We start from the raw sequence: 12,731 nt of genomic DNA on the forward strand, positions 1-12,731 counted from the left end.
ACTAAGATAAAGACCTGGTCCTACAATTCCTACATGTTGAGAAGATATGTGACAGTGCGGAAAGAGCGAAGATCTGGAAACGCCTGAGACAGTGAGTCATGCTTGAAGGTTAAGTGAGAAATACACAAATACTGTACGGGCACTGTTCTAACGGTCTGCGATTTTGCAAAGGTGATTCATCATGATTCTAGACAAAAAGTAGAATCCATCAAAGTAATGCACTGTCACCATAGCTGTTTATCACTGTCATGGATGAGCATAATGAAGAGCACCATAAATACTGTGCACAGCTTAATGCCTTGGCTTTTCCTGTTAATAATGTGAAGTGCATAGATATAGAGTTGGAAGTACAATTGAGGCTGGACAAATTTATGAATGAATTCCAGAAATATAATCTCAAAATAAGTAAAACCAAACAAGTAGTAATGGCAGTGAATAGAGAGGAGTGACCAGGAAACAACAAGCTAGTTTATTACCTCTTGAAAAATGTAGAAACCTTTGCCTACCTTGGAAGCATAATTTTTGAAATACTCTAGCTGTGAAAGAGGTCACAATCAGGGTTCAGAAAAGTTCATGTTTCTATCAGCATGTTAGACTGCTTCTGTTGGATCTCGAAAGTGCCATGAAAATGAAAACCAGCTACATCAAATAAATCCTAAAATGCTATACAGGGTGTCACAAAAAGGTACGGCCAAACTTTCAGGAAACATTCCTCACACACAAATAAAGAAAACATGTTATGTGGGCATGTGTCCGGAAACGCTTAATTTCCATGTTAGAGCTCATTTTAGTTTCGTCAGTATGTACTGTACTTCCTCGATTCACCACCAGTTGGCCCAATTGAAGGAAGGTAATGTTGACTTCGGTGCTTGTGTTGACATGTGACTCATTGCTCTACAGTACTAGCATCAAGCAACTCAGTATGTAGCATCAACAGGTTAGTGTTCATCACGAACGTGGTTTTGCAGTCAGCGCAATGTTTACAAATGTGGAGTTGGCATATGCCCATTTGATGTATGGACTAGCAAGGGGCAATAGCCATGGCGCAGTACGTTTGTATCGAGACAGATTTCCAGAACGAAGGTGTCCCGACAGGAAGACATTCGAAGCAATTGACCGGCATCTTAGGGAGCACGAAACATTCCAACTGGGGAAGACCTAGAACGACAAGGACACCTGCAATGGACGAGGCAATTCTTCGTGCAGTTGACGATAACCCTAATGTCAGCGTCAGAGAAGTTGCTGCTGTACAAGGTAACGTTGATCACGTCGCTGAATGGAGAGTGCTATGGGAGAACCAGTTGTTTCCGTACCAGATACAGCGTGTGCAGGTTCTATCAGCAGCTGATTGGCCTCCATAGATACACTTCTGCAAATGGTTCATCCAACAATGTGTCAATCCTCATTTCAGTGCAAATGTTCTCTTTACGGATGAAGCTTCATTCCAACATGATCAAATTGTAAATTTTCACAACCAACATGTGTGGGCTGACGAGAATCCGCATGCAATTGTGCAATCACGTCATCAACACAGATTTTCTGTCAATGCTTGGGCAGGCATTGTTGGTTATGTCTTGATTGGGCCCCATGTTCTTCCACCTATGCTCAATGGAGCACGTTATCATGATTTCATACGGGATACTCTACCTGTGCTGCTAGAACATGTGCCTTTACAAGTACAACACAACATGTGGTTCGTGCACGGTGGAGCTCCTGCACATTTCAGTCAACGTGTTCGTACGCTTCTCAACAACAGATTCGGTGACTGATGGATTGGTAGAGGCGGACCAATTCCATGGCCTCCAAGCTCTTCTGACCTCAACCCTCTTTACTTTAATTTATGGGAGTATTTGAAAGCTCTTCTCTACGCAACCCCGGTACCAATGTAGAGTCTCTTCGTGCTCGTATTGTGGACGGCTGTGATACAATACACCATTCTCCAAAGCTGCATCAGTGAATCAGGGATTTCATGCGATGGAGGGTGGATGCATGTATCCTCGCTAATGGAGGACATTTTGAACATTTCCTGCAACAAAGTGTTTGAAGTAACGCTGGTACGTTCTGTTGCTGCGTGTTTCCATTCCATGATTATTGTGATTTGAAGAGAAGTAATAAAATGAGCTCTAACATGGAAAGTAAGCATTTCCGGACACATGTCCACATAACATATTTTCTTTTTGTGTGTGTGTGAGGAATGTTTTCTGAAAGTTTGGCCATACCTTTTTGTAACACCCTGTAGATGCATGCATCTTCACGAAGTATGACTCACTGTTACTGCAGGTTTCAAGAGTTCTTGAGGTCCATGATACAGAAATAAAAAGTGTACAAAATAAAAAATGAAGAGGTAAGAGAGATTTACAAAGAAGTAAGAGGGATTAAGACAGAAAACACAGACACAAGTGGTTTGAACACATAGCAAGGATGGAACCAACAAGGACAGCTTGAGTAAACCTGGAGAGAAAAAGAAGGGATTCGTTGGGCAGGGAGACAAAGAACACCCTAGATGGGCATTACGAAGATGGACATGCAGCAAGAGTGGGTACACTGAATGATGACATGAACAACTGGATTTATCTTGATAGGAACATAAGGAGGCAGCTGTGCACATCATCAAGGAAAGCAGAGCTGTTAAATGATGATGATAAATGTTGCTACGGTTTATTTTATAAGCTGCTTCATAGTCTGCAATTTTCAATAAACATAAAATGCCTACTGGACTGTCTACTTACACTGAGGTGACAAAAGTCATGGGATAGTGATATGCAAACATAAGGATGGTGGTAATATCGCGAACACAAGGTACTGTATTACAGTGACAGACCTGTCATTTGTACTCGGATGATTCACGTGAAAAGGTTTCTGACATTATTATGGCGGCTTGATAGAAGAATGGAACATTCCATTTTGGAAGGGAATTAAATATTCCGAGATCCACAGTGTAAAGGGTGTACCAAGGAAACTAAATTTCAGGCATTACCTCTCACCACAGACAACACAGTGGTTGAAGGCCTTCACTTAATGACTGACAGCAGCAGCATTAGCAAAGAGTCATCACAGCTAACAGACAAGCAGTATTGCATCAAATAATTGCAGAAATCAATGTGGGACATACAAGTGTATCCGTTAGAACACTGCGTCAAAATTTGAATTTAATGGGCTAAGGCAGCACACAACTAACAGAGTGCCTTTGCTAACAGTATGACATTGCTTGCAGAACCTCTCCTGGGATCACAACTGCATCACTTGGACCCTAGTTGACTGAAAAACCATGGCCCGGTCAGATGAGTCCATGATACAGAAATAAAAAGTGTACAAAATAAAAAATGAAGAGGTAAGAGAAATTTACAAATAAGTAAGAGGGATTAAGACAAGTGGTTTGAACACATAGCAAGGATGGAACCAAAAGTGAACCCAGCAGAGTTCAAGGCATCATAAAAATGAAGGGTGGACACACCTCCCATTAATGTTGACTAATAGGCGTCCAAATACTTTTGATAAGTTATATGTGTGTATGCTTAAAAGTTTGTCTAGACCCCATAAAGCCATGGACTCAAGTTCTCAACCGAGCTCTGTGCAAGCTGGTGCTGGATCCATAATGGTGTGTGCTGTATTTACATGGAATGGACAGGGTCCTCTGGTCCAACAGAACCGATCACTGACTGGAAATGGTTATAATTGGTTACTGGGAGACCATCTGCAGCCATTAACAGACTTCATGTTCCCAAACAATGATGGAATTTTTACGGATAGCATTGTGTGATTGGCTTTAAGACAACTCTGGACAATTCAAGGAAACGATTTGGCCACCCGAACTGCCAAACATGAATCCCATCAAACAGTTATGGAATATAATCAAGAGGTCAGTTTGTGCACAAAATCCTTCACCAGCAATACTTTTGCAGTTATGGCAGCTATAGAGGCAGCATGGCTCATTATTTCTGCAGGGGACTTCCGACGACTTGTTGACACCATGCCCTGTCAACACTGGGCAAAAAGGAGGTCTGACATATCAGGAGGAATCTCATGACTTTTGTCACCTTAGTGTAATCCACAATCAGTAACTGAAATGTAATAAAGAATACATCTGAAATGAAATTACAGCAAAATAAGTCAACTTACCTCATTGTGAGATGGAAGTTGATCAATAGTCACAGTAAGAAATGATTTCAAGGTTCAGAACAAAATGTTCCATTGTCTGGAGACAGAGGAGCAAGAGACAAGAAGAATAAAGCAATCTTTACTGTCTATATTTATCTATCGCTCTGGTTATGACAATAATTCATCTGTTCTTGTTGGTAAGTAATCCCTCTTTCTTTGAAGTTCCCTATTTTGTTGGATTACACACTTTAATTTTTACTTTTGAAATTTCATTTCACAATTAACTTACCACTTGCAATATCCAACATCATTCAACAGTCAAAAATATTTCATAAAAAAACAGTAGATTGAGGAAGTCTGATAAGCTGCTCTGTGATATCGAATTGATTTTTAAAAATCTGTTTCACTTTCACCCAAAATAAATATCCATGTCAAATTCTTAAATTATATGAGATTATAACAGCTCACCTCATGCTTTTGGAGAATCATTGAATTCTGGCGATTAATATTGAAGATTACTGATCCACCATTTTGGTATGTAATATTTACTGCCATACTAGTTGAGCGGGAATTGATGTGCTGTGCCAGTTGAGCCAGCGCATGAAGGCCGACAACAGTGTCCTGCAAACCAAGTGGCATATAGTGATAATATTGTTCATAAGTGCAAATGTTTGTAACAAAAGCATCCATAAATACAAAGCTCAACAGATAAGTTCTTGTCAGAAAAAAATAGTATAGTCACACTGACAAATGGTTGTAGAATGGTGCATTTATGACACAAATGGTTGTATAATGGTGCATTTATGATGTGACTCATTAAAGTCAGGCGTATAAAATATTCTGTGTTCACATTACATCAAATTAGAATAACAAACCTTCAATATACTGATGAAGGCAAAGGCGGTTTTCACCAAAAGTTGGAACTTCTATTCTTATTTGTCACAGCAAGATTATAGAGAACATTTTGTAAAAGGGCATCATTGTGAGAAACTCTGCTTCTACTGTTTGTCCTTGATAAGTTGATGATTCTCACAGTGGCTTTTAGGGAAGGCAGGAGGCATGCTTTGCCCTGCATTGGGACTGCCAAGGGGAGAGGAGTGGTGAGGAGAAGGCAGGTCAAGCTGCTTGCTCCTGGCACCAGTACCCTTAATGATGTGCACAGTAATACTCCGAGTCTAGGGGCAGTTTAATGTTGGCAGCACTCAATGATAAATGAATATCTTTCCATTAGTGCCGATTTTCTCCACTTCTCGCGGCACCACTAAAATTGTCAAGTTATTGTGGACAAACAGTATGTGAAGGTCACTGAACACCTGAATGATTTTTTAGTGTGTGGACATCAGTAAGGACCTGTGATAAAATTAATTAGAATTATATCCTGTACCACACAATTCTCTCTCATGTTTGCTAGGTGGCAATTTTCACAAAGTGTCATAATTGGACAACAGAAATTACTTTTACTGTTACACATTCAAAGGTACATAGTTGAAACAGAAATTATCATTGTTATCAGAATTGAATTTTTTCTAGACATCAACACACTACATGGTTTGTTCAAATATGAAACTTGATTTGATATTTCTCTTAACAGAAACATAGCCTATTACAAGACAATCTGTTCTATGTTAATACACAGAAACAGGCACTTCAGCATCAACATTTTATGGTATATGATGAATGATATATATAGAAAGAAGTCAGTACTCCTTTTTCCTGACTTTTATCCTGTATCTTCATAAGGTTGGTACGTTAATTTTAGATTTGGCAGTGTTAGTGATTGTGAAGGTGGCTGGATGCCCTTCCTGTTGTCACCCCTTCCCCAAAACCCCTCCCCTGGAAAAGAAGCTGTGTACCCCATCTGTCTGCATTTAGTGTTATCCGTGTAAAGTAAGGGAATGTTTTCTAAATGTCTGTGAATCATGTAACTGAGGTGCAATGTGGGTATCACTCTGATATTCACCAAAGGGTCTTTCCTTCTCATCCCGAGCAGTAAATCTCCCCTGACCTGCAGTTCTGGGTAACTTTCCAAAAACTACCACTTTTCCTAGGTCTCTCCAGTCCTTTTCCTTCAACCCTCTTCCTTCCCCTCAACCCTTCTGCCTAAAGAAGGAGCCACTGGCTCCAAACGCTTGCCAGTTACAACTGACTTTTATGTGGGTGTTCTACTGCCACTTGGTGAGTAAATTTTTTATCTAGCGAACTAAATATTTTAAAAACAAAGATTCCAAGACTTACCAAGCGGGAAAGCGCCGGCAGACAGGCACATGAACAAAACACACAAACACACACACAGAATTACTAGCTTTCGCAACCGATGGTTGCTTCTTCAGGAAGGAGAGGGAAAGATGAAAGGATGTGGGTTTTAAGGGAGAGGGTAAGGAGTCATTCCAATCCCGGGAGCGGAAAGACTTCCCTTAGGGGAAAAAAAGGACAGGTGTACACTCGCACACACACACACACACACACACACACACACACACACACACACACACACACACACACATATCCATCCGCACATACACAGACACAAGCGTCTTTAAATATGTCTGCTTGTGTCTGTGTATGTGCGGATGGATATGTGTGTGTGTGTGTGTGTGTGTGTGTGTGTGTGTGTGTGTGTGTGTGCGCGCGAGTGTACACCTGTCCTTTTTTTCCCCTAAGGGAAGTCTTTCCGCTCCCGGGATTGGAATGACTCCTTACCCTCTCCCTTAAAACCCACATCCTTTCGTCTTTCCCTCTCCTTCCTGAAGAAGCAACCATCGGTTGCGAAAGCTAGTAATTCTGTGTGTGTGTTTGTGTGTTTTGTTCATGTGCCTGTCTGCCGGCGCTTTCCCGCTTGGTAAGTCTTGGAATCTTTGTTTTTAATATATTTTTCCCATGTGGAAGTTTCTTTCTATTTTATTTACATCAGAACTAAATATTTTGTTAGAAACTATAGGCACTTGTCACTGTTCATAACCTTAACAATAAAACAGTGACCAATCAAGAGATTCTTGAAACTCTCACACCACACATTAACATATCAAGGTGGGTGCTTATCCACGTCTTTCAGCAAGCACGGATTTTCAACTGACAAGTAGTACACATTATAAAGACTGATTTGTCCACAGTTCAAACAACACTTCAACCATACACAAAATCTTGCACAGAAACACCTCATCATTTTGCAATTTTTGTAGACATCATTTGGAGAACTGTAACTGATTTTGAAAGCAACTACTATGAAGACTGTTATGCAAAATGTGAAAAGGACAAAATGTGTTTAAATGCAACAGTCACAGAACACCCACTCTCACTTCCAGGCTGCCTTGCAATGACATGTGGATAGTATGTTAGCAATACTAAATTGTTATTTGCATTTCTCTCATCATCTGCCATTATTTTTCGCTGGCATACATTACTTTTCACATTTCCTGTATATTTAAATATGTAGATAGATTGTGGGGTTTGGCATGATCAATATACCATTCAGTATATAAATGTACTGTTGCCCTATGGGTTTGGGGTTACTCACCCCAAATGAAAGCTCCACCCACTTCTTAGATGCTGTCACATACATTGTGAAGGTCTGAAAAACTTCACAGCAAGTTAACTGATCATTAAAACAGCAGAGCACAGACTGACTGGCTTTAAGTACCTACAAACCACATCCAATTACTGGTTTGCTTACATTTGGGACAGAAAAGCAGATGTTTGTGTGACCTCTTCACCTGACACTGGGGTAGCTGTTTATGACACTGTTATCTTGTTATTATTTGATCAAATTTCGCCCATGTTATGCAGTTCAAGTTCCCTTTGAAGTCTCTTTCAAAGACAAAGAAAAAATGTAAAGTTCCATTAAAAAAGTTGGTATCATAATTTGTCCACTAGGTGCATTAAAACTTAGTCTTAAAATACACCACATTTTTTATTATGGCTTGGCAAACGCTGCGTCTTGATATATTTACTCATCTTTGATATATTTAGTGTGTCCTGTCTCAGCTGCCTCCCCCTGTATACTGCAAGACACAAGACGAGAGAAAGCTCCCAAATTCACAAGTGAGCACTCCACTGTTTGGCACCTTCCATGGCTACGGTGCACGGCACAGACACTCAGTTCATTTCACTACAGCTGAATAATCTGGACCACACGGATGAAGCCATTCAGCTTCTCTTGGGGCACAGTCTCAGAATTCTTAATAAAACTTTCTATGACTAATTATTTAATTGAATATAATAGAGGGAAACATTCCACGTGGGAAAAATATATCTAAAAACAAAGATGATGTGACTTACCAAACAAAAGCACTGGCAAGTCGATAGACATACAAACAAACACAAACATACACACAAATTCAAGCTTTCGCAACCAACAGTTGCTTCATCAGGAAAGAGAGAAGGAGAGGGAAAGACGAAAGGATTTGGGTTTTAAGGGAGAGGGTAAGGAGTCATTCCAATCCCGGGAGCGTAAAGACTTACCTTAGGGGGAAAAAAGGACAGGTATACACTCGTGCACACACACACATATCTATCCGCATGTACACAGACACAAGCAGACAATTATTTAATTACATAGATAAAAAATCTACTCACCAAGTGGCGACAGAACACACAGGAAAGACTGTTGTGACTGGCTACCTTTCAAAGCCAGTGGCTCCTTCAGGCAGATGGGTTGAAGGGGAACTTCTCCTTCCACTTCAACCCTTCTGCCTAAAGGAAGGAGCATTGGCTCCAAAAGCTTGCCAATCACAACAGTCTTATGTGTGTTTTCTGCCGCTACTTGCTGAGTATATTTTTTATCTACTCAATATCTGATCAATGGTATCTGGACATTCCTGCATAATGCAGAATTGACCTCCAGATGCCATATGGGGCGGACTTGTCAGTATAAAAGGAGATGGGGCAATTATGTTATCAGTGGAGAACCAGTGACAGCAAAATGTATAAGTCAGGAGAGCTCTGTGACTTTGAAAGTGGACCAGCCATTGGATGTCACCAGAGTAACAAATCCATCAGAGAGATTTCAATCCTCCTAAAGTGGCCATGACAACTATCGGGGATGCGAATGTGCAGTGGAAATGTGATGGAACAAACACAGTTAAACCGAGGGCAGGCAAACCTTATGTACTGGTGGAGAGGGACCGTCAAGCATTGCAGAGAGTGGCTGTAAAAGAATCACACTAAGTCAGCAGATGGAATCATTCGTGAGTTCCAAAGTGTTACCAGCAGTGTAGCTGGTACAATAACTGTGCACAGGGAGTTAAATACCCCATGGCAATCCAATGCAAGGATTTGGGTTTGCCGAATACCTGAAGAATGTGACCTTCCATCGCACGAAGTGCCAACAGTGAAGTATGGAGGACGTAGTATTACAGTATGGATATGTCTCATGGGCTAGGGTGTGGAACCCTTATTGTGATTAAGTAAACACTAATTGTGGAAGTATATGAGCACATTTTACAGCATTGTGTACTGCACACAATAGAGGAAACAGCAATTGTATCAACACAACAATGCACCCCGTCATAAAGCAGCATCTCTGAGGCGAAAGTTTGTCGACAGTAATAATTACCCCCTTCTCTTCGTCTGGCTGTTGAGGAAGAATGGGTTGCATTTCATCCCCAGACATTCAGACACCCCACCAAAAGTGAACCCAGCAGAGTTCAAGGCATCATAAAAATGAAGGGTGGACACACCTCCCATTAATGTTGACTAATAGGCATCCAAATACTTTTGATAAGTTATATGTGTGTATGCTTAAAAGTTTGTCTAGAAAGTTAACTTTCAAGGGCAATTAGCAGAAGTTACAACAGTTTTGTGCTTGTAAGAAAAGTGCATGTACGCACGCACGCACTCGCACACACGCGCACCCAAACACACACACACACACACACACACACACACTACACACACACACACATTTACACCACACTCTTGCTAAACTGGCCATTCCTCACACGTACGGATCAGCGGAAGTGTCTAATTGTTGAGAGTGTCTAAAATTTAGTATAAACACATACAGATTGTACTTTATCAGATCAAAAGATACATTCATTTTTACAGAAAACTTAGACCTTGAGTGTGTACAAGCATATTAGTATCACTCGACAGTCAGTACGAAACATGTTCCAAAGTTTTAGTTGTTACCACAATTATACGCGACGGTAGTATGCTTTATCACACAACGGCTTTACAAGCATTTCACAGGTCCTGCCATGTTTATGTTTGTTGCATAATGTTCTCCAGGAAGACGTCTCCAGCTTTGGCACCAGCAGTTTGAGATATCCTCATGTTCTCTCCTCCTATGTCCTCTTCTTCATCAGTTTCATTGTAACTTTCTTGTGACTTTATGAGTACCCCTTTTTTGCTGAAGTTTGGTCATAAGTAGTTGCTCGTTCAACACTGTTGCCAGCAACAATAGTTTACTGCTAAGAACCTCAATTCAATTTACATCTAATTTCGAGTTCCTGCTAGAGATCTAGCGTAATGTCTTTCCCTTATGAAGCCACAATAATGATCCGTAAGGAAAGCCACAATTTCAAAGTGTACAGGAACGTTGAACATTATAATTAACTAATAACATTGCTGCAGATGAAATTTCATAATTGTAGGTGTCATTTCATGTTGATCGATTAGAAGCTGGAAGTGTGCCAGGTTACTGAGAGGCCGGAATACTGAGGGCCGTATTAGTGAGAGTTTAGTGAAAGTGAATGTTGTAAGACAAACAAAATACCTAGAGAAACCCTTCCACAATTGAGCCACATATTTAGCATTGTTATGGTGAATTATTAATTTTTCTCCTATGACAACATTTGGGCTGGATAAAAACCTTTACAGGTTTTTTGAGTGTTATATACTGTACCTGTGTAGAGGAAAATCCACCCTCTTCATTCTGTTGTGAAACCAACCATCTCAAAATTGGGAAAGAATCCGCAACATGATTGTTCAATAAGTACGTTAGAAGAGCGTAAGATGTCATTTCAACATTTACAGAGTTGGGTAGATTATGCCATGGGTTTTTCTCATCCTCTTCACCAAGGGATCTGCTCCACCACTTCATGTCACCTAAAATGAGATAGGCAGAGACTGTGATAACATGTCACTGTGAACTAATGTAAAACATCAGCAAACATCAACATAAATGTTACTGAGTAGGAGTTCTGCAGAAAAAAAGACTGTTGCAGCACAGTAACAAAAAATCAGTAGTCTTCAATCACTATCTGCAAGCAACTACCCCATTACACACGGAGTAATAACAGCAATGGGTTATAAATGGGCACTTAATTTACCAATCTGTATGACTGGCACAAACCATGGATTAATTTGATACTAGTTACTCAGATGGTTCCTGCCAATGTAGTTCTTGTGGTTTCTGCTGTTGCTCTTAACAGAAAAGGGTGAAGGAAAGGGTCAAGGGAGGGGAGGATGAAATGTAACAAGGTGCAACAGCTCCACTTCCTTTAAACCAATTCCTTATTTTTATCTTTTATTTCAGGCATAATACATATACTGTGAATATGTGAAATCTCCAATTTCTTATTCCAGCAGCATTTATCAAAACTTTATTATTCACTGTATAGTTTACAGACTGCTGATGACAGCAGTATAAATACTTCATGTAGAAATATTTTCTTTAATGACATATTCAAAATACACGATTCACTAAAACTACATGCACTTCAAAATTCAACCCCATTAATAACTGCTAGTTTTTCTTTCAAACGATGATGTTGATTTTCTCAAAAACTTAATATTTCAAAAGTTATCTTTACTGAAAATTGTCAATTTCTAGAATGTTCGAATCTTAAAATGTAATCTTTTCAAAACCTCTCTCTATCATTGTTTTGTAATCCTAATTTTTCTGAACCCAAAAATTTATAATTTTTTAAATAATGACTTAATTTATGAACAATATTGGAAAATATGGGTTGCTACTTACCATAAAGATGACATGTTAAGTTGCAGACAGGCACAATTAAAAGACACTTGCACAAAGCTTTCGACCACACCCTCCACCAGGAAAAGAGAAACACACACCATTCATACACTCAAGCAAGCACACATGACCACCAACTCTGGCAGCACAGGTCAGAAACTGACATTCTGGCCTGAGCTATTGCAGTTACCAGTCAGGTGTGCTTCAGGTGTGCCTGTCAAGTGTAGGAATGGTGTGTATTTCACTTTTACTGGTGACGGCTGTGGCCAAAAGCTTTCTGGAAGTGTTTTTTAATTGTGTCTGTCTGTAACTTAACATGTCATCTTTATAAGTAAAAATCTATCTTTTCCTACATTGTTGATATTCCTACCTGGAATTTTCCATTGTTAATTTTTGAAACATTTAAATTAGGAAGTTTATGTTTCCAGAAAATTCTTGGCACATTATTGTGGACCCCAGTGTATGCCAAAACTTCTGAGTGAGACAGTAAGCAGCTAGCATTCAAAGAATCAAGTTACTATGTTAGACTGCATCCAGTAGTCATTACGTACACCTCCAAATTGGTCAGTTGGCAGCTAATATCCAAAGAGAGCTGATTCTGTGCTAGTCGGTCAGTTGCAGAGAATTGCTGTTTGGGGGAGGGGGGGGGGGGGGGGGCTTGGTGCTCGGTTCCTATTTGAGCTAGGACAATGGGGTGAAAAGTTTTTTGTTTATCCAG

General features: G+C 40.0%; 1 protein-coding gene across 7 annotated transcripts in view; it reads right to left on the reverse strand.

The window, feature by feature from the left end:
- LOC126335297 (CD109 antigen-like) overlaps window positions 1-12,731 on the reverse strand; it is a 460,905-nt gene that overhangs the window by 19,323 nt on the left and 428,851 nt on the right. For all 7 annotated transcript variants that reach the window (XM_049998397.1, XM_049998400.1, XM_049998393.1 and 4 more), the window contains exons 24-25: window positions 10,940-11,142; window positions 4,567-4,719 (exon numbers count right to left, since the gene is read on the reverse strand). In XM_049998397.1, coding sequence (XP_049854354.1) covers window positions 4,567-4,719; window positions 10,940-11,142 — 356 coding nt within the window. The remainder of the gene's footprint in view (window positions 1-4,566; window positions 4,720-10,939; window positions 11,143-12,731) is intronic.

This window comes from Schistocerca gregaria, chromosome 2, assembly GCF_023897955.1.
Source record: "Schistocerca gregaria isolate iqSchGreg1 chromosome 2, iqSchGreg1.2, whole genome shotgun sequence".
NCBI classification, from domain to species: Eukaryota; Metazoa; Arthropoda; class Insecta; order Orthoptera; family Acrididae; genus Schistocerca; species Schistocerca gregaria.